This window comes from Anastrepha obliqua, chromosome 2, assembly GCF_027943255.1.
Source record: "Anastrepha obliqua isolate idAnaObli1 chromosome 2, idAnaObli1_1.0, whole genome shotgun sequence".
Classification (NCBI taxonomy): domain Eukaryota; kingdom Metazoa; phylum Arthropoda; class Insecta; order Diptera; family Tephritidae; genus Anastrepha; species Anastrepha obliqua.
In genome coordinates, this window is record NC_072893.1 from 58,344,509 (window position 1) to 58,369,933 (window position 25,425).

Sequence of the window (25,425 nt, forward strand, 5' to 3'; positions counted from 1 at the left end):
TACCCTTGTTTGTGTCGATTTACAGTTGCACAGCTTTACAAAGGGCCCACATTTGAAACGGCAACCTTCTTTACTTTAGCTTTAACTTTTTTACGAGTTGTAGAATATTTCTTCGGCATTGGTTTTTAATTTGTTTGTTTTCTACACAAACAAACGAGGACGGCGATGGTATCTTAGTTGCAATTTTTAGGAAAATATCAATGGAAGAGCAAACAGTTTACAATGACCATGAAATTGTGCACTCGTAATGCCACAAAAGTATTGAAAGAAATGCCTTCTGATTACAAACAAATAATAGATTTTCTTAATTTCTCAGATTGTTTGGCATTGTTTTACCAAAATACCGCTTACAAATTGCTGGAAGAAATTATAATCTGAGTTAAATTTTTCAAAAGCGTATTTTGTATTTGTTTCTTGAAAAGTATAAGTTGCTATTGATATTGGTATGTTGTTATGTCACTGGTAAGTTTGTGGCGAAGAAACAAATTGTGAGATATAGGAAAAACAGACTAGTTGCAATATCAGTAGTCAAAAGGGAAAGATATAAGTAAAGTAAGAGAGAGATATAGATCGCCACCTTGTTTGACACCAGCCTTCTGGAAGGCGTATTCCACGACGTTTGGAAAAAGCAGCTATTAGTGCTTTTGCTATGTCTGAATTTGGTATCCCCGCAAAACTAATACGGCTATGTAAGATGACGTTGCTCAACACCAGCAGCGCCGTCAGAATTGGGAAGGACCTCTCCGAGCCGTTTGATACCAAACGAGGTTTCAGACAGGGTGACTCACTGTCGTGTGACTTCTTTAACCTGATGTTGGAGAACATCGTACGAGCCGCAGAACTTAATCGCTCAGGCACAATATTTTATAAGAGCGTACAATTGTTGGCGTATGCCGATAATATCGATATCATCGGCCTTAACAACCGCGCTGTTAGTTCTGCCTTCTCCAAACTGGATAAAGAGGCAAAGCGAATGGGTCTGGTGGTGAACGAGGACAAAACGAAGTACCTCCTGTCTTCAAACAAACAGTCGGCGCATTCGCGTATCGGCACCCACGTCACTGTAGACAGTTATAATTTTGAGGTTGTAAAAGACTTCGTGTATTTGGGAACCAGCATTAACACCTATAACAATGTCAGCCTTGAAATCCAACGTAGAATCTCTCTTGCCAACAAGTACTACTTTGGACTAAGTAGGCAACTGAGCAGTAAAGTCCTCTCTCGACGAACAAAACTAACACTCTACAAGACTCTCATCATGCCCGTCCTAACGTATGGCGCAGAAGCTTGGACGATGACAACATCCGATGAAGCGACGCTTGGAGTGTTCGAGAGAAAGATTCTGCGTAAGATTTTTGGACCTTTGCATGTTGGCAACGGCGAATATCGCAGACGATGGAACGATGAGCTGTATGAGCTTTACGACGACATAGACATAGCGCAGCGAATAAAGATCCAGCGGCTTCGTTGGCTGGGTCATGTCGTCCGAATGGATACAAACGCTCCGGCTTTGAAAGTATTCGATGCGGTACCAGCTGGTGGTAGCAGAGGAAGAGGAAGGCCTCCTCTGCGTTGGAAAGATCAGGTGGAGAAGGACTTGGCTTCACTTGGTGTGTCCAATTGGCGCCGGTTAGCACGAGAAAGAAACGACTGGCGCGCTTTATTAAGCTCGGCCAAAATCGCGTAAGCGGTTATCGCGCCAATTAAGAAGAAGAAGAGAGTGCTTTTGCTATGTTAGATAGAATCGGCAAAATGTTGGAGCGAATAGTGTACAACAGAATCTCAGCCAGTTTGGTTTTCGAAAAGCGCACTCGACAGTGGATACCATAAGTATGGTAATGAGCATTACTCAAAAAGCCACAAGATGCAGGAACTTGAAGAAGTAGAAGATGCAACTACTGTGCTATGGTAACACTAGACATAAAAAATGCATTCAATTTTGCGAGCTGGAGCCAGATAATGGGAGGGCTCGCAGCATTTAAAGTTCCGGCGGACTTACAGCGCATTATTGGCGACTATTTCAACAATAGGCTGGAGCTCTACGACACGCAAGTTGGCGTTATACAATATAAGGTGACCGGTGGTGTGCCACAAGGCTCGGTACTTGGTCCAACACTATGGAACGCAATGTACGACGGCGAGATTAAAATATCCCTTCTCGTAGAAGCAACCCGTGCTGGGTACGCTGATGACATCGCGTTGGTGGAAGTAGACAAACGTGTCGAGCCACTGAGGCCATATGCAATGACGCAATTTCACGTATACGAAAATGATTGATAGCAGCAAAACTGGAACTTGCAGCGCAGAAGACGAAAGTAGTTTTGCTTAGCAAAAGAAGGGCACTCGATGAGATCGTAATCCCGGTAGACGGGCACTCCATAAGGGTTGAACCGTACTTGAAATGCCTAGAAACTATTCTTGACTCGAGAATAACGTACAAGGATCATTGTGAGGCAGTCAGGAAAAAGCGCAGCTAGTACACTCGGGAAGAAAACCGACAGCTGTTTTCAATTGTCGCCACATGTACAATATAATAACATATGCGTTGCCGATCTAAGCAAATGCGAAAAAATCGCGTACGAAAGAAATAAAAACCACACATAGACTTAGCGCGCTTAGGGTCACGAGCGCTTATCGCATTGTTTCAGACCATAGCAGTCATATGGAGGAAAATCCCTATAGATCTCTCGGTCAAAGAGCTGAAGAGGTTGTATAACCTACCGCTAGGTGTTATAAAAGAAAAAGAGAGGCAGCGAACCATCTGAGAGTGGCAGCAACGCTGGGGCCTTTCAAAAAATGATCATTGGACGCACAAACTGATACCAAACAAATCGAAATGTTATCGAAGGAAACACAGGGAAGTTTACTTCTATGTGACGCAACTGCTGAGCGGTCACGCATGTTTTAAAGAGTATCTACACCGCTTTAATTTGAAAAATGACCCCTTCTGCCTGGTCCGCCCTGACGAACCAGAGAGTGCAAAGCGTGTGCTATTCCGGTACCCACGTTTCAACACCGCAAGAATACCTTTGCAGGTTTTTTGGCGAGCATCCCACAGAGACAAACCATACGATGCAAATGTGTGATAAACCTGCAAACTGACGAGCATTAATTGGTGTAGCAGCGCTTATAATCAAAACGCTGCGTGATGAAGGAAAGCGAACCTGCGCCATCTACAGCTTGATCTCCAAGCTGATAGAAATGATGAAGAATTGTTGAAAGACGAACACCAAACAGATTCTCGTACTGACAGAGACTGACTGATTTCAGTTTATATAAAAATATATAGTGATAGAAATAGAAATAGAAATAGAGATAGATATAGAAGGAAAGACGAAAAGGGAGATAAATCCACTTACCGTCTTTAAATAAAAAGTTAACACCAAAGAATCTTAAATGATATTCAGTCTAGCAGTATTTCTGCCGAATAGAGGCTGCAAGAGCCAGGAAAGCTAGTTGCATTTCATGCCCTAAAGTTCGGCCAGCGCATATTTAACTGTCATCTGACCAAGAGCGGGAAACAGTTAGCTTAAGGATTATCTTAAGCTTAAATAAATTCTATTCTAACATGGTTCAACTCGCATACAATTTCCTTTAATATCTCTGTGTTCTGATACGCTTAACAATTTGATAAGAAAGTACTCACAAGCTCCATTGAGAGAAGGAAAGACAGGGAAATTAGTCAGGAATTTGCAACCTAATTTTGAACACATTGCCAATTCAAAGAATGCTTGTCTATCGCAGTAAATATTGTAATTCTTAAAGGATACTACAGTGCTAAATAATCAATTTTAATATAAGGTATTATAATATAATAAAATAAAAAAATTAGAAGTCAGCAAAGAAGAAAAAAGCTTAAATTTATAGTATGTGGAGAGTTTTCAGCAAAAACAAGCTATTCCATCAATGAATAATTTAATGGATTATTGAAAATATGACCTTGCAATCACATACCATGACCACTCAAGCATATTGCGCCACCCTGTTTGGAGAAATTCCATTTACACTCAATTAATCTTATTGAATTATGCAAACGTATGCAAAATTATGCAAAAGTACTAAGTGAAACCATTAGATCGAAATAATTCCACTTAAAATTTTATTGCTGCATAAATTTATTCATAGCATATATTTCTTCAAGTCAGCAGACGAATGAGGCAATTTCAATAAAAACCAAAAACCTACTTTACATATGTATAAGTAATATATATATAAGTATGTATGTGGCACACTTTTAGTTTGCGTTCATTACATATTGCCTACTCAGAGAGTAAACTGCAATTGACCCAATTTGAACTCTATTGATAGTTGAATATTTAAAATCTTGGTATGTGAGCTAAGCAGCAGTTTTATTCTTCATAGTAGAAGAATTTTACATTTCCTTTATATGGAAATGCTCTTGTTCAGCATTACCGATTATAAACCGCGCAAAAAAAACGATAGCACACAAATATATTTTGGACAGTTGTGACTATTTTTTTTTTAAAGTTAATTATTTTTGTATAAAAGTATAGCTCCTTGTTTAGTAAAAACGATTTAAATCCAATTTTAAAATCTTGTATAAAAATTTGAAAATATCCATAAACTTCCATGTTTTTAATTAGCATTTCCAGACATTTGATTTTTTATCATATTTTCCCCTGTCGTGCATTTGTTATATGAACAAAATGCAAAACAGTGTCAATGAAAAAAATTATAAAATATCAAAGAAGCTTTTTAGCTACGTGAAACTTGCACTTTATTATTATACTAAAATTTAATAAGCTTCAAAAGTGCCAAAAACTGTTCCGAGTACCAAAAATTTTTCCGAAAAATTCGAATTAAAGCCCAAGGAATGGAGATGAAAGGTTTCTGCCATTTTTTTATAAGTTTGAAACTTTGATTTGTATAGTTTTTATTAGACTATGAGTTATAATTTTATAAGAATATAATATAATGTACATTAATAAAAAATTAAAAATTAAAATATTCAAATGTGCTTCCGCTTGTTACGGGTGTCGCACAGTGGGGACTTTTTTTACAAATTTTGTTCAAAAATGGCTACAGGATCCAAGTATTGACCGATTTTAATACTTCTTATTTTAAAATCCTCGCCAAATAATTTTGGAAGAGACTTTCTAGACTCGAATTTCCTTCTTTTTTATTATGTGAATCCTCTTTGTGAAAAAATTCGGAAAAACTTTAAAAATAAAAAAATGTAAGTATTGACATTCGGTTTGGCATTTTTTATTGTAGTTCTAATCGCCGGTAGTATATCCTGGCAAGTACACAAATTTCCAGCCCCTGTTAAGACGCGGAATCCTCTCCCAACTACCTAAAAACTTAAACATTAATATTTTTCAAGGACAAACCTAGAATATTCTCCACAAAAATATCAAAAAATTTATGTATTCGTTATTGTGCTTTCGGGGTGAAATTGAAGGTCAGTTCAAAGTCAAACACAGAATATTCACCGGAAAACCTTCAAAGTAATCATGTTGGCTTTGATTTACTCATCTGGCCTAAGCTGTTTTGATTTTGTTTGTGACAATTTGTTGACATGACATTTCGTTTAGTCTGATTTCTAACTTTTATTAATGATTCTACTTGCAATTATTGCGTGAACCTTGATATAATCATCTGCCCAGAATTGCAAAACATTGTGAGTTAAAATTTATTTTGCTTGTGGCTGAAACGTAAAAACTTTTGAATTATTTGTTAACTTTTTCTTTATTTAAGTTTTGGGAATAATCATGAATGTGTTATAATTAGTAAGCCCTATTCATGCGTCAAATTATTTGAATTAGAACATCATGATAGAAATGGAAGTTCATCTTAGCCTTAATAAAAAAATTACCCTTCTATAGATGCTGATGGTGAAACATTACTAAATAAACAGTTAGAGAATACCTTCATACAGATTTTTAAAGCAAAGCTAAATAAAGCATTAATAATTTTCGAAAAAAAATATTAAAAATGGCTGACAGAGGATTTTGTTTTAAGCAATTTTGGTAAACGTGGGAGACCAAGATATGCAAGTTTTGCAGAATGCTCCCGAAGTACAAACAATTGAAAAGTAAATAATATTATTGAAAATTATTATGCAGATGAATTTAAAGAAGCTTTTTTTAAAACTTTGAAAGATTCTGGGTGAAAAAATTATATCGTGATATTCAGAATTTGTTTAAATAAGAGGATCAACATGAAAAAATATGGTTTTTAATGAGAATGAAAGCTTAGCGCTCATAGAGGATTTAAAGCTATTAAAATGGCAATATGAGACGTTAAGAAAATATACAGAGGCAAAGGAAGTTGACTTATTTCCATTGTATAAATCTTTATATTCAGCAAAATATTCTTGTTATCCTCCCAAGGAGAGTATCACCGATAGCGAAAAAACAGTTCAGATCAAATTACAATCATTGCTGGACCATACTTCTTCACGTACATTAAAAACACCCAGTGTTATGGAAAAATTGTTTCCCATAAAGAAGCTTCTTCACATCGTATTAATATTTAAAATTTTTTGTTTCAAATTTGAACTTTTTTGTACGCAGATTAAAGTCCCAAAATAAATTTTGATTAATGGAAAAATTTCCAAAATCGCAATAAGTAAAATTTCTATAAATGAAAAAATGTTTTAACGAACTTCCTCTTAGTTTTATATTTCGCACATAAAGGCTATGATTCGTTAACTCGCCGCGAGGATAACATTGAGTAAAATTGCCAATTATATGATCAACCGTTGTTACTTAATTGAGAAAAATATGTAAAAATAACTATAACATTTAAATATGTAAATATAAAATATAAATATTTTTAATAAAGATGAAAGTTGTGTATACTTTTAAACGATTTTTCGAAGCACTTTTCCCATTCCGCGATAACATCACGTAAGTGAATTGAATGCATCAATCCTCACTTTCTGAAGCATTGTCTTCAAGGGAGAAGGGAGAACTTCTATAATGTGTTTGCTTTATTATTATTATCATATATGTGAACGAGTGTTGAACGTACTCGTTTGATCGAACTGTCATTCGAACACCGACAGCCACCCGTAAACGATCGAATTTAACCAAAAATGTAAGTAAATTGTAAAAATATATAATTACATATGGTTTTTGTAATAAATTTATTATAGGACGAGTTTTAATAAACTCAAACCCATCCAAAAAGATGTCATGGAGAAGTATATGGCTAGCAAAGAGTGCAATTGGAAGCCCTGAACTACTCAGGGAAATAAGTACCTGCAAATTTGAATTTTAGTTTTAAGTATTTAGTGAAGGATTTTTGATTTCATAAGTTGTTTTGAATTTTATTTTATTTTTTTAATAAAGTATATTCTTTAAAAAAAATATCGGGAATTGTTCATTTAAAAAGCGCGCGTTACACATATGTCAAAATTTTTTTTGCTGGAATATTGGTACAACTGTCCTTTATAGTGTCGCAGAGTTTGAGCGTGATCTGTAAATTATCTTGTTTTGGGCATTTGGGCGATTTTAACTATGGGAAAAAATATCGAACAAAGAATTTGTCTTAAATTTTGTGATTTTGTGTTTTGAACGGGACTTCGTTTGCCGAATCGTTGAAAATGTTGCAGAAAGCCTATGGCGAGTGAGCTTTATCAAAAATAAGGCATTTGCAGAGGGTCAAGAAGTCGGGGAAGACTTGTCTTCAACGGCTGAAAGGTCGACAAAGTCAAGAAAATGGTGCTGGAAAACCAAACGACAAATAAAGGATTTTATTTGGAAGTTATGCGACGTTTGAGGCCCAATTTGTGGAAAGAAAGCTCATGGATCTTGCACCATGATAACGCACCGTCTCACAAGGATCATATTGTGAACACTTTTTTGACCAAAAACTCGACAAATATCATCGAACAACCACCGTATTCACCGGGTTTAGGCCCCTGTGACTCTTTTCTTTCCACTAAAAACTTAAACTGCCACACCGCGGACGCCGCTTTGAGTCGATAGAGACCATTAAGGAGAATTCGCTGAAGGAGCTGAAGAAGATCTCTTCAAAAGCGTTTAAAAGGTGCTTTGATGACTGGACGAATCGTTGGTATATGTGTATTGCTTCGAATGGAGCCTATTTTGAAGGCGACAAAATAAATGTTGATGATTAAACAATTATTTTGCGTTTTATTGTACAATTACAGGTACTTTTCTGATAGAGTGTATGTGATAAAAATAAATAAAAAATTAATTTGTATGAGTATTATCTTTTTATTTCGCCTTAAGTATGATAAAAATACTTTACATTCAAGTTAAAAAATATTTTAAACACTTTTACAAGAATGCACATGTGTACATATATTTTCGATTTAGAGAAAAATTCAGTAAGGAATATCTCATTTGGTCTCTTATTGTTTGGCCGCTTCAGGAATCCGCAAGGGAAAGTTTGTAAATGAGCTAAAATAACTAACCATGTACATATTTACGCTGTGCCTCTAGATGCCTCCGCACTATTTTTTCAAACACAAAAACAAGGGCGAATCCATGGTTATATATTAGTTGTGTTTATTAAATTTGACAACAGTTTTGACAGTTTCACGTCATTGTAATCTCAAAACCCGATCCAAAGCATTGAAAAATTTGTAAACTCTTGTGAATTGAAAATAAGTTAAGATCCGTTGCATTCGTGGGTTTGACTGCGACACAGCTTATACGATTGACGTCTTACGTTATTTCGAATGGTTGTTGATCGTTGCACGGATGTGATGATTCAACAATTTTATATTATTGCTAAAATAACACAGCTCACATAAGTAAATACCATATACTTAGTTGGAAGTGATAGCTATTTATTTTAGATTCAAAATTTTTTATCATGTGTTAAATTTCTTGTGAATTGTTCGTTAGTATACGGTAAAGGTCTTAGACGTGATCAGCGTGTGCAAACCATACATTTTTATCTTGTAAATCAATGATCCGCCTGAGAAACCTTCTGCGTATAAAATAACGTAACCCTGTTGCCAAGTTCGCCTTGGTGGCCAAATTCGAATTCACAAATTCAGGCTTATGAAATTCACTCTTTCTTGGTGTGATGTAAGACTGGTTTCCAAAGTATTTTTGTACGCAGAACACTAGAAAAGCAGAGGTAAGAACACCCAAACTCACCGTTTTTATGGCTTTTCATATCCACTTTTCTCAAAACCATGACGAATCGGATACCACGGCGTGCTAGAAACATTATTCCATACTCAAATTAAAGTTTTATATAGTAGTCAAATTAAAGCTGTATCCAAACAATAAATAAACAAAAAATGTGTTAGGTACACTAAAATACATTGGAAACCAACATCATACATAAAGAAAAAACATGCAGGTCTGCGTAATCAGGTCTGCGCAATCAGCTATATAGCACCAATATAAAATAGAACTAAACCAGAAACATAATGACATTTTGGACTGTTTGCCACTGGGACCATGAAATTTTTGAAAATGGTAACTTATTATATATTTTAAAAACTGTATACTATAAATGATTTTTTTAAATGAATCATCAGCTGTATCTGTAAGAATGTGAATAGCGATAGAAGTAGAGAAATTTTTTTTTTTATCGAAGAGCTCTAAATTCAAATAAAAATCATTCGAAAATTTTGTATGAAAAAAATGCAATAAGTCGCAAAATCGAGAGAATTGAGAATGTAATTTTGAATATACAAGTACAGTGTAACCTCTCCTAATGACTTGTTTTCTATACCAAATCTTATGTATCGGAATCCCTCTTGAATGGACAAAAACTGACCGACGGTGAATGTGCGTCCACTCTAAAGTTAAAATTTTAAGTCAATTGATGAAGATTTATTCGAGCTAAGCTTCGAGTAGGTTTGAAAAATTTTCTTTAAAAAGAACGCGTTTAACACATTGAGTGTCAAGTGAATTTGAAGATAATCTTCACTGGAGCCAAAGCGAGGATTTTATTGGAAAAAGGTGCTAAATTAATGTATGTTAATTCCAAAGCGATCAACGTTCTGCTTTGCTGATTATTTTGAATTTTGGCCCTTTTTTATATGTCGCTGGTTTTGGTTTTTTTGTGCAACATGGCGCTGTATAACCGAATTAGAATAGTACAACTCATCAAAACGAAATGAAATTTGGACTAAATTTTTTTTTCCATTCTAAAAACATAAAAAATCGTCTAATGTGAAATAAATCCTATAGTGGGCCTTCAAGCAAAAAAAACCGTTCTGTTTGTATCGGCGATTTTATTTTAGTGGAGGCTAGATTTTCGCGTTCTTGTTGCACATCGGTGTAAGAAACTATGGGAACGCTGCGTTTTGGATATAAGATATGATCAGCAGTTCTATGTAAAACACAGCCAGAAATATTTTTGTGGAATATGTTCACCACCTAACTCTTCAATAAATGGATATTTTTTGTCTCTTATGTGGGAAAGCGCAAATACAATAGCAATACAAAGCGCAATACAAAGGGATTTAATGGTTTCAAATGCACCACAAATATATTTGTCTTAGAATTCTACTATAAGTGTCCTAATATCACAAAGCTCAAATTCCAACTTAAACGCTAGAAATAGGTCAAAACTCAAAATGTGTAGATGTTTCGTTAGGGTGCGTTTTTTGATTTTATAATAATTAATGCTGTAAACTTTAGTAATTATATATTTTTGATTTATTTTATATTATCGTATTTTATTAATTTAGTAAACATAAAATTAATAATTGTATGCATGCTTTTGTATATCTAAATATACTTATCATTCAATATAATTTCTTTTATTATAATTTTATTATAATTATTTTAGTTAATATTTCGATTTTTTAGCGTGTGCACAAAATTATCTTTTATGGGTTTTTTTTTTTTTCAATGCTTCTTTTTTGTAGTGGCCGCCGATGCCTAACAGCGCTCAAGAGACCGTTGACCTTTTAGCTGCCAGTTTTAAACCTACCTGGTGTGAGTGGTGAGTATCCAGTATTAAGCTAAGTACATTTATCAGATATACCTGTATGTCTCATCTCCTCCACATAAAAAGGAAAACAAAAAAACTGTAGGCTTTATTTCTGCAATGGTCTAAATCTTAAACTGAAGGAGTTTTGAAGGTTCTGAGAAACTGCAATTTAGACGCAATAACTAAGGAATTCGGAACTCACAGAGAGAACATTGGTTCGAATCTCGGTGAAACACCAAAATTAAAAAAAACATTTTTGCCCCTCGGCAGGCAATGGCAAACCTCCGAGTGTATTTCTGCCATGAAAAAGCTCCTCATAAAAGTATCTGCCGTTCGGAGTCGGTTTGAAACTGTAGGTCCCTCCATTTGTCGAACAACATCAAGACGCACACCACAAATAGGAGGAGGAGCTCGGCCAAACACCCAAAAAGGGTGTATATATATATAAAGTAATATTTCGCACAGCTTCAATGGCAAACATTTTTTTGTTTCTTTTTTTTATTTTTTTTTTCTTTTTATTAATTTTTTTTTGTTTTTTGCTTTTTAATAATTTTTTTTTGGTAAACGAAAAGAACTCGTGGAGATCGCACAAAAATTCAAAAATCGATTTCTCTTAGTAAAAAACTCCACAGATGGCGAGATTTGTGCCGAAATAGCTGTCACCCTGGCGTATACCGCAAATACGAAAGTTTGTTTGGCATTATAAATAAATACAATGAGTGATGTGTGTGGGTTCATTTATAAATGTCAAAGTACGCTTTTCATACATTTGTGTATACTTTATGTAATTTTTTATACATTTGTAAAATTTTTAATAACTGCACTACCAATAAAAATATTATACATAAAACAAGAAAAAATATAGATATTAGCAACCATTAGCAAATTTTTAACAAAATTATTACAAAACAAGAAAAAAAACTATATAATGAACGCACTAAAGTTTCGCACAAAATACATTTGTATGTATGTGTGTATGTATCTTGCTTTGCAAAAATGTGGCAAATAAAACTAGAAGGAAATTGAAATGTTCGCTAATCAAAACACAGCAAACTAAGTAGTAGACCAAAAATGCTGAACTCAAACAACAAACTAGATTTTTATTTTTATTTTTTTATTTTTTGTATGGTTACAGTTTTCAAGCCTTACCTCTAAGTTAGTGTTTAAAAATTGTTTGTTCTATGGGTACGATTACGATTACGTGAACGATTGATTACGTTTTTACTTTAACGTTTAAGTTGTACGATTTTGTTTTGTTATTGTACATACACTTGTACACTTTCTACACGTGTTTTTTATACAATTTTTTACTTGGTGGTTGTGACTTAAGTGGACTAAAAGTGGAAGAACCCTAAATTGAAAGAACACATATTTAAATACAAAATACGTTAAAAATGTTTGGATTTTAAATATTCAATTTTAATATAAATGTTGCGTAAACAAGCAAACAATATTTCTTTTTCGATAAGCAAAATTAAAGATGATCAACATTTAAATTCAAATGTATACATACGTACAATCAACTAATGTGAAGATTTAAGTACAATACATACATATACTATATAATGTTAAGCAGTGTGAATAGATGCAATTTATGTGTGTGTGTGTGTGACTGGTAACATTGTTGATTTAAACTGCGCAACAATATGGAGTTATTGTCTTGAGGTGGAATGAAATCAAGTTTGGATGAAAGTTCTAAAGCCATACAGTAAAATCTTCAAAGCTTTTCGCATTTCCAGGTAATATTCTCGTTTATAGCTCAATTAATTTTTAAATTATGTACCTAGATGCTTTTCAAAAAAGTAGAAAGCCTGGTTAAAGTACTTCTCTGAGCAAAATGTCTAGTTTAGAGAGTAAAATTTCACGAGGAGTAGGGAGCTAAGTAGACGAAATGGTTGAAGTACCAGTGTGGCACTGCCCAAATAGCATTAAAGTGCCGTTTTGGTACCATTATGAAACCTCCAACAGGAAGATATCAACAACCAACCGGAGCTATTAATGTAATAGGGCAGGTTAATAGAATTTAAGTAGGAGTCGTAGAAAGAAGCACCCATTGACCTTAATCGACTAGCAGCTAAGCTCGGACATTTACAGAGAAAGTGCTAAAGAGTCCTCTTCTCTGAAAGGTCCCCACAGCTTCTGTATGGTAACCCTAGCTTTTCTTTGATCCAATGACCCGTAAAAACAGCTACGAGTTGGAAAATTGAATAGCGTGGAATCTTTCAAACTTTCTGCGTCCTGCCCCAATTGTACTGGGGTCAAAGAATTTTCGAAAAAGCTCTCGAAGAAACGGAACTCTGCGCTTTTTTGAGAAATATTATAGGTTTTACAATTCCTCTTTAACAACAGTCAGATGAATGCCGATTACCTCTGAGACCAATTCAATCATTCCCTCTATGTTCTTAAGCCCTGGAACCCAGTTCAGAGAAATGTTATCTGCGCACTTAAAAGATTTGATCTCCTCTTTACAGGAGTTTACTACTTTGCGTCTGCACCATGGCATCGACAGTGCCTTAATCGCAGCTTTATTATCGTCAGCTTGTCATATCTCCCTTGCTCCCACGGTCCCTAAGCATTCTGCACTCCAGCAAAATCGCAAAGACTTGTGCCTGCAAAACACTAGCAGTATTCCGTAGTTTTAAGGAAATTGATAAATTTGCTGATTTAGGAAAACCTCTGCTTTGACTGCCGATTTCATCTTGCAACCGTAAGGGAAGGCAGACTGTACCAGCAATACGAAAAGTATTTTTTTTAATATTTCACAGCATTAGCTTTCTCGAAATAAGATCGTTTTGACCTATTTGCTGAAAAAGTCCAGAAAAATGCATTTTTTAGGCTGCCCTATGAACCCTATGTTTTAAAAATAATTTCACGCAAAATTTCACAAGGGGTCTTCTCAGTCGAAATGTGCATAAGAAATACGTAAAAGTCGTAATTGCATTTTTTAGCGCCTTACAAATGGGCCGAACTGGGTACATATTTTAGATAATCGAGGTATATATTCAGATAAGTATTTGAACAATTTTTTCCACTTTTTCGAAAGGCGTTCAGGTGCATAATTTAAAAATTATTTAAGCTATAAAAAAAACCTGACCTGACCAGAGTATTCAAAAAGCTTTGAGGATTTGAGTATTCATTTATTTATTACTTTCATTCTGATTTGGAATTGTTGCGCCCACTCAATGGCTGTTGCACTGTGTTATAAACTTTGCTGGTTTCAAAGAGGCTTGCAAAATTATTTCTAAAAAATACCTAAATTTCTTTAATTTCGGCAAAAGACATGAATTGCAGAATCTTGTGAGTCCCAAGAAACCTCTCTAAAATGAATTTATTGTTATTTACATATGCAATCGACTTCAAGAAAAGAGACCTGCGTAGTCGAATGTGCTTGCACTGTACGATCTTGCCTTAAAGATGCCTCGCCTATTTATGAAGTCTATGATTGTGTCTGCGGGTCTGAAAATGAAAGGACTAACTAACTAACTAAAAACTAACAGCTTCCTTCATTTCAGCCCATGTACTACAATGTTCGAGTAGGTGGAAGGGCTTATTTATTCTTAGCTGTTCTGAGAAAATAGTCTTGCCAACTTTAACTCTTGAATACCCATGATATTTAGAAGAAGAAGAATTTTTATCTTTCACTTGGCCAGAATGTGCAAGGTTTTAAAGTTATTACAGGCTTTATACATTACCACGTTTAGACAAACACTGAAGGTATTTTTTTCTGGTCGATAGAAATATTTGTTGCACCAGTTAACCAAGTAAATATTTCTATTAAGTCCAGATATTCTGTCAGTTTTGAACTAATTTTGTGGAAATTCTATACCAAAATTCTCGTTTTAATAACATAGGTTAGGTCCAAACACTGGTATAATTTTTTTTTTAAAGGTTATTGGTCATGTAACAAGTGCTGAGAGTTCTCACCTCTTCATCTCAATAGTGATCAAATATGAGTCGTTTTGTTCAATAATTTTTGTCAGTTTCGCGCATAGTTTCGTAATTCCACAATTAAAGCAATCCTAGTCTCTTTTAATAAAAAAAACTTGGCCTGCTTCTTTCCACAAGACAAACTTGATATCAATTTTGTAACGTTGAGAAAAATGTTTAAATGTTTGTCAAAGTGCTCTACTATATAGCTGATGCTGGTAGTGTCGTCATATAAAACAAAGGAACGATTCCATTCCAGGCGATCCAAATACTTTCGATATTGTCGTAAGCTCTCCCGAAAATTGGATAATTTGTTGGTGCGAGCATAATAAAAAGCGAACTGAAAAAAATGTTTGGAACAAATTTTGATAAAATCGAGATTCATTCAAAGTTAAAAATTTTTTTACCTAATGTTTTTTTTGGTTCCTTTTACATTTTTTATGAATTTTGTGTTCTCTTAATATTCTAAGGAGTACATAATAATAAAATAATAAAATAAAATTTTTTAAGAAACATTTTTATCGTCATATTTGAGAAAAAATCTGAATAAAAAAATTTGTAATTTTCGAGAAAAGTCCATCTTTTATTATTATTCCTCAAAAAGTTTTAACAAAAAAAAACCTTTAAAAAGAAAAATTATTACTGCTCAAACAGTTTTAACAAAAAAACAAACACCTTTAAAAAGAAATTTATTACTCCTCAAAAAGTTTTAACAAAAAAATAAAATTTTTAATTTATTTAATATAATTTTTTTTTTTATCGTAAAAATTGTAACATATTTATGAAAATGTTAAAAGGAGCCGATTATATTTTACTTTAAAAAACTCTATACCAAATTTTCAATTTTGAATGAATTGCAAAGTTATACAATTTTTTGCAAATTTACTTCTTATTATACTCGAGCCGACAAATAATCGAATATTCAGAAAATACTTGTATCACTTAACAGGGAATCACTCAATACCCTTCTTATCCGCGAATTCTGGCTGATACCGTTTGATCGCCTTTTTGAAATATGGTCAGTTGTTGTCTGAAATATTTAGTGTTTGGACCGACGGAGGCATATCACGGAGAATGATTCCCTTAAAATCCTACCAAGCACACAACCGTATGCCCTATTTTCGGTGGTCTCTAATCCGGGCTTGGCGATCACTTGAGATGGCTAACCGCGATCTTGTTCTCGTACTATAAGTGGCCTATTTTTCATCATCAATTAGCCTTCGCATCAAAATTAAACGGACTTTTTTAATTCCATTAATTTTATTTATGAAATTATTCAGACAAGGACTTTGTGAGGCATGGCACACTAAAGCGATAAAATCGATTTCCAAAGTTGGGCGAGCAGCATCTTTCTTTCGCGGGAGACACGTACGATATACAAATATCACTTTAGGTGATCGGTTGCTGTCGATTTTGCAGGCATTGTCAAATTTTTTGTTTTCAAAATTGCTGCTGATTGTTACGTATATATCTTCACTTCTTTGAATAATCAGCCTCTTCTCATCCGCTGCACAGAACATAAAGATCTTTAGCTGCACTGAAGGAACCACAGATTTGCAATTAATTAATAATTTTTTTACCACAGAACCATATCGAGTGGAATGCAAAATCTTGAGTCCAAAAATCCAAATAATTTATTTTCTGCAATGTAATTTTTGAAATATCGGCAAATAACGATTTTTGGTTAAAGAAAAACTTTCCAATTCAGCAATCAAAATATGGTGTGCACGAAACTTTATATTTATTAAAAACTTTTTTATTAAACCTTTTCCTTTTTTCTTTTTTACCTTTTTAGTTTTTGTAAAAAATTATTTATATATACCTATTTATTTTTTTAAGCATTATTATACCTTGCGAACGTATATTTTTTTAATAAAAACTGAATAGATAAAAATACGAACATTATTGATTTATGTTGTAAGAAATATAAAGGATCTTTCAAAAGACGGGCCCAGATGTTGTTTTAAAATAAAACATGTAAAAATTTAAAATATTTCAGGCTTCTCTATCTTTATTCCAAATACGGCTCTTAACAATTGTATATGAATCATTTGAATGTCCACCCCGAGCACGTCTACAGGTGACATCCGCCCAACAGTCGGCTCATGAATGCCTAATTGATGTGAACGTCGAGACATCGATGTTGTTGAGTGTTCAGCAACACTTGGCGCTACATCAACAATATTCTCAACAGAACCTTCAGTTTTTGGTCTACCAGTTTTTTTATGTTCGACAAAACCAGCTTGTTGAAATTTGTTCACCATTTTTTAAATTTTCCACTCATTAGGACGATTATTTTCACCAAAAAAATCACGAATTTTGCGAATGTTTTTCATAAGAAGTTTCAATAATTTTAACGCGTTGTTCTGTTGTGTAAAATGATGCATCTGTCTACTTGACAAATATCAAAGATGGTATAATTAAAAATATATAAAAAAGGAATTATTCACTAATGACATCTAGGCGTTCTTTTGAAGGACCCTTTATAAGAAAACGATTTTTTCATTTTTTGCTATTTCTTATACTTAATATATCCAGAAAAAGTTGAAGATATGTATACGCGAAAACCCTTGAATAGATTTAAAATTTATTAGAATATTAGAATAAAGTAAAAACAAAAATTAAATAAGTAAAATTTAGCAAGTGGCCAGCACAGAATCGATTTTTGTGGAATCATCAGTAAGTTTCTCTAGTTAAGATGGTAAGAAATTGGAAATATAAAACTACATACTTAGAAAGCCTTTAAACAATTTTTCAATGTGCATCAATAGTGCAGTTATTCAACTCACAGTTTGTCTTGCGATCAAATATCCTTGGAAAATTTTAATTCCAAATAAACGATGTCCATTTATTAATAGCACTGGAAATTTTTGGACACAGCGACAGGCTTTTCATAGGAACTAGATTGTCTGGCTCTAGAGTTTTTTTTTTTTTTGTTTTTTTTTTTTATAAACTAGTATACCTTCTAGTCCTTCTGGTCCTGTCTTTCTTAAGCAGCAGCTAAAGACCGCAGTTGAAACCATTTTACCTGGCCTGCTTGAGCACTCAGAAAATCAACTTGTCCGCACATCGACTACGGTTCGGGCCTAAAATTCTCATATGGTCCCAATAGCTAATTTGAGAGAAAGTAATATAAAGTGCATGGGAAATTTAGCTGTTGCATGTAGCTCATTAAAGGGCTCTGGGCAGCAATCTCACTACTGTCACTTACGAATTAGCTTCACACGAAAAATTTCCCCGACTTTGAGTTAGAGGTTTTGGCGATAAAAGTGTATGAATGCGATGAATGGTACAATGGTACGTTAGAATGATACAATAGCAAGCTGGACAATTTTTATTGAATATAATATAACGTAATTTATAAAAATCGCAAAAATAATACAGTTATATATTAGACAAAACTAAAAAATATGATTATCATAAAATATGTTTAAATACAATTTTTTATTAAATATTTTTAATTGTTAATTAATGATTTTTATTAGTAATTTCTGCTTTTTTCCAATCCATTGCACTTGCACGACAATTTTCACATGTCCAAAATCACAAATACAAAATACAAATACAATACAACACCAATACACGAGTATGTGAGTAGAAATTATGTAAATACATATATAAATACAAATACGAATATGATTTGGACAAAAATAAACATTTAGTGATTACAGCAAACTCAATACGTTACAACAAAAAATATATTGTAGTAGGCACGAAATTTCGCGAACAGAAATTATTTATGAATTTTTGAACATTTTTTATGCAATTTTTTCAATAAACTTTTTTTGTTTTTCATGAAATAGGACAAAAATAACAACAAAATATATAAACGATCATAAATATTAAATAGATTGTTTAACTCACTGGAAGAGCCTCCGCCAGCGCCCGGTGGCGGATATGAGAACCAAAATTGATGTGCCAGTTTGGTGGGGGTGCCCTGAGGGCTATCTGCAATATTAAATTCGGAAAAAGCGAAAATATTATTTGAAAATATCCTTCAAATATTGCATTCAATAGAAAATTAAAAAATATACATTCTATTTTTTGTATTTATTATAAATATCATGAACATTTATTAAAAAAAAAAACAATTTTCTATTTGATAAACTCTCGTGCGACAAACTGTGTGCTGACCACAACAGCAAAATACACACTTGCGCACACAAATACCATATGCTTGGATGTCAACAGCGGCAATCATAATAAATAACCAACAACAACAACAACACTTGCACCAGCAGCACAACTCAACAGAAGTGTCAGCAGTAACTACAAAATTCACACAATCATCATCGACCAAGCCAAGTAGTGCCAACAAATACCTTCTTTTTGTGGTTATTGTTGTTGTTGCTTATGTGTTGCTTTCAGCCGTCAATTTGGCTGGCTGGCTAGCTCGCACTCGTATACCTACATTTGAACGCTTGCCAAAACTCGGTGATATTAATTTTTAAATTTCACGACTGTCAAACGCGTCAAATTGAGATGGTCTGGTTGTGAGCCCGCCTATATGGGCGTTCCAATTAAAGACGAAGAGGAGTTGCTGTAGGTCTTAAACCACTAAGGGCGACAAAAATTCATGATGCTATTTTAAATTACAATAGAGTACAAGCAATCACACGGACGATATGAGGAGTGATCTCATCTCGAAGAAGACTGAAAAAGCTATGTAACAACATATTTTGATTGCTTAGAATAAAAGTGAATTATTTCAATATTAAATCTATGCCTTTAAGACCTATTTCTCTATTTTCGATTCCCAATGCGAAGATCTGAAAACCAAATGCTAGAAGAAGTTATTCTCTAATAGCGATAATTGGCTCGGCTGTCAGCCCTCCGTTCATGCCTGATTTCTGACTTAAATATGAAACAAGAAGTATATTTAATGAAAGCTTAGGTATTAAATATCTCAAAGTGTCAGAAAATTCATAAGGGCGGTCACTAAATTCAAATATTCATAACTTTCAAAGATACAAATGCAGCGCCATAGCGTGGAAAAGGTTGAGATATCAACTGCAGCCAGAAAAAAGGCGCATATGCTCAATCGAACCTAGCTCCATCCCGAGTTTAATAAGGGAACTGGGTCTGGATGAGGTACTGTGAGGAGTAGAGGCCACAAAAGAACATGAAGCCTCAGAATGAATCTTAATCTAAATCTCTAAAGATACAAATCAGTGCGGATTGTTTTCTAATCTTGCAATCGAGCGGACATTGTGTATATGAAATCTAATTCTTATCTAAGTATATTTGTAAACAAATTTTGAAGTATGAACTAAAAGTTTTCCGCATCTCATTCGCCTGATGCTAAAATATTACTGGAGCCATTAGCCCACAATGGATGCGTTAAAACAGATGCGGAATCATTTTTGATTATAAGTTTCCACGTGTCTCAAATGTAGTTTCTTCTTCTTCTTAATTGGCGAGATAACCGCTTACGCGATTTTGGCCGAGAGCAGTTCTGCTGCTCACGGTTTTTATAGATTACAACGACATTTTACACCACGAATTTTTGGCAGAAGGTCAGAAAGTTAGCACATGGTGGGCCGGCCATCTTCCGTAACTCGCGGATTTTGCACCATGACGACTGTCGCGCAAATAGAGAGAGAAATATATCCAGAGTTGGATCAAACGCTTATGGGGAGTACTTTGAAGACGATAATATCACTTTTGGAGAATAAAATTCTAAATACAAGAATTTTCTGAATATATTCCGGGAACTTCTTGATCAAGGGGGTATAACAGCAAAATGATTTTGAGATATGGCAAATTTTATTTTGACCTTTACGCGCTCCATTGCTTATCTGTTTGTACACTGTAGTTGCCTGAGGGAACCCCTACTGAAATTTTATAGCAAATAATTTTCTATAAAATTTTAACCATCTAGCGACCTTCAAAGTGCCATTTTATTCAGAGTTTCTAAAAAGGTGCCAAAACGACAATTTCGTGAGAGAGCTAATGAGCTGATATGTTCTACAAAATTATTCCTCTTCAGAGTTGGGTATAGTGCACTAAATAATTAATGAAACAAGCGGATTTAGGGAATTGAAAATTTAGGGATAATGAAACCCTAATTTTAACTACCACCAAAAAATTAGTGATAGTACAATTTAGTAGTAGCGCAAAATGCCCAACCGAACAACATATAGCTCTCTGATATGTATTTTAACTTTTTTTTCATTTATTCTAAAAACACTTAGGCAAAATATTGCAAATTTAAAGTGGCCATAGCAAAGAAATTTTAGTAAAAATGCTATATGGGTCTAGGCCTTTCATCCTGCTTTGGAATTATCGCACTCCAATAAATGCTGTTTCACAGTGTTATTTAAAGTTTCATGTGGCCCGGTGAGTGCCGGAAATAGTCTCTACCGAATAGTAATTGCACACAAACCCATTCGGCTACTGCGGTCGAATTAATGGTCGTACGGTTTTTTAATTTTATTTTATTTTTATTTTTTTGATAAAGGTTAACTTTTTTATTACTATTCTTTACGTGGACCTTAAAGTTTTTGCTACAAATATTATGGATTTTTAGCTGTTATTAAATTTTATAGAAATCATGAGAAACTGGTCGTATAACATATTTGGCTAAACCGAGTAGCAACTGTAAAATTTTGATGCAGATTATGAGCCAACGGCGTCAAGTCGAAAAACAGAAGAGTTCTTAGGAAAGTTAAAAAGGAGTTCTTTACCATCTCTGCGAGAGGTCAGGCTGGTTCTTAAAGCAAAATCTAATGGAGATCTTTACGTGTTATCTGAATAACAAAAGTAGAATCTGCGTCATATTGAAGGCTATGAAGATGACTGTGAATTATTATAAGGCACCATATCGGAGGTTCCACGAGAAAGTGTAGCAAAATTGTCCTCCACGCGCTAATTGGATCCTGGGATAGCACGCGGGCGATGCTGCTAACGACCAAGAAATCGTCATAACGCGAAGATACGATAGATAGATAGATAAGCCTGAAGAAATGTTTCGATAATAAAACGTATGCTCTGATAAATGGTCTGGTAGGTTTCCTAAAAACTGGGAAATATTTTTATTTTTATTTTTTGTGATAAATAGTTTTTTATAAATTGAGAAAAATAAATATTGAATGTCGTTGAATGTCGTTATTGAATGTTGGAAATGATAATTGAATATTTGTATTCACTTAAGATAAGTACGTACCATCTTGGTCCTTCTAGTAACAAAATTAATAATTGGAATCTCACTTAAAAAGTTTTGCAAATCATACGCCACCAGAAATTATCAAACAAGTCTCCTCCCCTTCCCTAATAATTTTCCGCAACATGTTCGAAAACATTCTCGTTTATATGAATGTATGTATACTTGTTTGTATGCGATTTTAGTTTCATGACCGTTCGACCGCGCTAAGCAGATGCCCACAATGGGAGGCGAGCTGTTACGGTGCTCAATATGTGATTGTGGGCATATTAGGATTATTTAGTGCACTCTTCTTCACTCCTCGCACTGCTTTTCAGAGGAATTTTTGGCTCCGACAGCTTTATTGTCGCCACTATTGCCCACCCGACCTTTTCGAACCAGTAGGCTGCATGCCAAAAACCACTTGCTTCACATTACTTCTTATAGCGTACGCCCCCTTTGATGTGCCTAGCAGCTGTCAAGCAATTGCTGCTGTTGATTGAGCATTTGTGGATTACTGAAACTTTGTTGTGTCATAGTGGAAGCTGGTGCGGTATGGGAAGGCACTTATGCTTTGAAATTGGGATAGCAAATGTGTGTTTGTGTGTACTCTAATATGGAAGTATGAATATTTACCCTGTAGGAAAATTCACAGGTGCGCTTCTAGTAAATTTAGAATCGTAATTGGTTTATTGGTTAATTTCACTAGGAAATGCCAATTTCCCCGCCTGCAGCCCACTCTGATTAAAAAGTTCCTGGAATATATTCAGATATTTCAAAATACAAGTTTATTCCACAAAAGTAATATTATCGCCTCCAAAATACCATCCACCAACTGCAAAGCATTTATGTTAGCTTTTATTCAGCTCTCGAAACATTTCTGGGACTCTATTTATTTTTCGGTATAACCATCAGAGCCGCCTTTGATTTTTCCATTACTTCCTTTCGCCTGTTAAAATGCATTCCCCGTAGTGGTTTTTTGATTCGAACAAACAGGAAAAAATCGCAGGTGAATTCGATGGCTGTTGGATGGCATTCGTTTCGCTCTTGGTCAGAAATTCATGGATAGAGATGGCACTGTGTATGTTTGTATGTGTATGCTTTATCGTGATGCAAAACCCACAAACTGTTTTCCCGCAAATCCTTTCTTTTTTGGCGTATTGCTTCACGTAAACGTCTCATAACGCCCTATTAATAGCCCTTATGACTGCCTGATCTTCTGACAAAAAAAAATCATTCCAGTTCTCTGCCAGTTATCTCATGGTGAACTTACGATTATTGATCAACTTTTCATTTACTTCATTGATATTTTCGATGTCGAGGGCCTGACACTAAGTTTATCATGCTTGATGAACTCACGATCTCTTTTGAAGCATTCATGCCACTCGTAAGCAGCTATTTTCTTTAGAGTACCATTACCCAAACAGTTTCCCTACATATCGAAGGTTGTTGTGAATATTCCTAGTAAAATGTATCAGTCTCTACAACGATTATGATAAGATTTAAAAAAATGTGTTTTCGAAAAAAAATTTTTTATATTATATGTATATATAATTATGCTGTGAAACGGGCAAAAAACGGCAAGAGTGCAAATCAAATTTATCTTTTTAATCCAATATTTCATACTTGTGGATGCTACTTTGGTCATTATTTTCAAAAAGGTGAAATATATTAGGTTAGTAAACTCGATGGATGGCTAAAAAAATCCACAATAATATTCCGTAGAAAATTTCAACACACGAGAGCAATAACGATAACAGACAAAAACACGCCATAAGCATACGAAATTTAGGGGATTTACAAAACTTTTGAAGTTTTATATTGATACCGCCAAAACCCCTAAAATTCTTCGAGGCGCCGTATATTTTATAAGAGCTTAAGAACTTAAAATGATAATAATTTCATAGAATTTCTTTCAAGATCATGATATCCAGGCATATGTCCGCTGCGTCTACGAGTTACATACATACTTCACTCGAACAGCACAATTTTAGACCACTTTTTCCAATAAATCTGAGTAATATGTCTAGTTAAGTCCAATCAACAAAAAAAATCAACACTTCGTTCTATGAACTTCGCAAACAGACTAATTTGTTTCGAAGTAAATTTCCACAATTAGGAAGCGTTGCTCTGGCGTTAAATGATTTACGATAACTTGCCAAACCTTACTACCTCCTTACTTACTTAGATGGCACTACTTAGATGATCAGTTTTGACCGAATCTAAAACATTGCGCCATCTAGTTCGGTTCGCTGCTTGCTGGCGCCAATTGGTGGCACCGAGTGCTACCAGGTTATGCCTCATTTGGTCTTCGCAACATATTATAGATTAGGTCTTCTTTTTCGTCGGCATCCACCAGAAGGTTCCCACTCGAAGGACTGCCATGCTGGAAAACTTTAATTCGTTCTCGAGGCATGACCACGCCAGCGCAACATTTTAATACTCTTCACTATGTCCACATCTCGGTATAGCTCATACAGCTCGCAGTACCGTCGGATACGGAACTCACTCTCACCTACGCGAAGAGGACCAAAGATTTTTCAGAGAATTTTTCTCTCGAACTCCGTGCGCTCTCTCATCAGTTGTCGTCATCGTCCAAGCTACTGCGCCGTATACAAGGACGGGCATGATTAGGCTTATGGCGCACAGCGTTGTTTTCGTTTCTTGAGAGAGGGTTCTACTTCTCAATTTCCTTCCTACTAAGCCCAAAGTAGCACCCAAAGTAACACCTGTCGTTTAATCTCTAAGCTGACAACGTTTGGCTGTTAATGCTGGTATCTAGATAAACAAAGTATTTCACCGCAGCAAATTCACGGTTGCCAACAGTGAAGTATTGTCCAAGATGCGAGGACTCTTTGTATGTCTACAAACTGGAGTGCACTGAACATACGGTGCAGTTGTTCCGACCGACAATATCAATATTGTCAGCATTCGCCAAACCTTTCTGAATAGGAATGTCAACACAGTTTGCAATTGTCAGCTGTCAAACCATAGTAATCGATATGGTTAGATCTCATACAGCTAAGAAAACACTTAATGCATACATCCCTTGAGCGTCGCCGCAATTTTGTCTGGGGCTTTTCCATAACTCGAAGCTTTTCTGTATTACGGAAGATTCGTAAGAGTACGCGTGAAAGCTTCTTTGTCGACATTTAGGGTCCCATGGTGGTGCCTTTTAAGTTAGGATTGTGCGTTTGGGAATAGGAAAAAGTCTGTTGGAACCGTGAGGGTAAGAAAACGTATCTGTACGGTTTTACGTTAGCGTTGCGGTGACTGATAAACCACATCAATGACAAGATTTTGCATAGAGCTATTCGACAGTTCCGTGAACTTTGAGCCTGCCCCGAGTCACTCGATCGACGTTCACTAAAAAATCGGTACACAGCAACTTTAAGAAAAAAATGTCCTCGTTACCTTTTACACACAAACTCTATAAAGGATATTAGTGGGTAACCCTCTTT

General features: G+C 34.7%; 1 protein-coding gene across 1 annotated transcript in view; it reads right to left on the reverse strand.

Moving 5' to 3' along the window:
- The window catches only part of LOC129237350 (putative uncharacterized protein DDB_G0291608), a 60,410-nt gene that overhangs the window by 25,112 nt on the left and 9,873 nt on the right, over window positions 1-25,425 (reverse strand). The window contains exon 2 of the mRNA XM_054872034.1: window positions 18,688-18,771. Within this exon, the coding sequence (XP_054728009.1) occupies window positions 18,688-18,771 (84 nt within the window). The remainder of the gene's footprint in view (window positions 1-18,687; window positions 18,772-25,425) is intronic.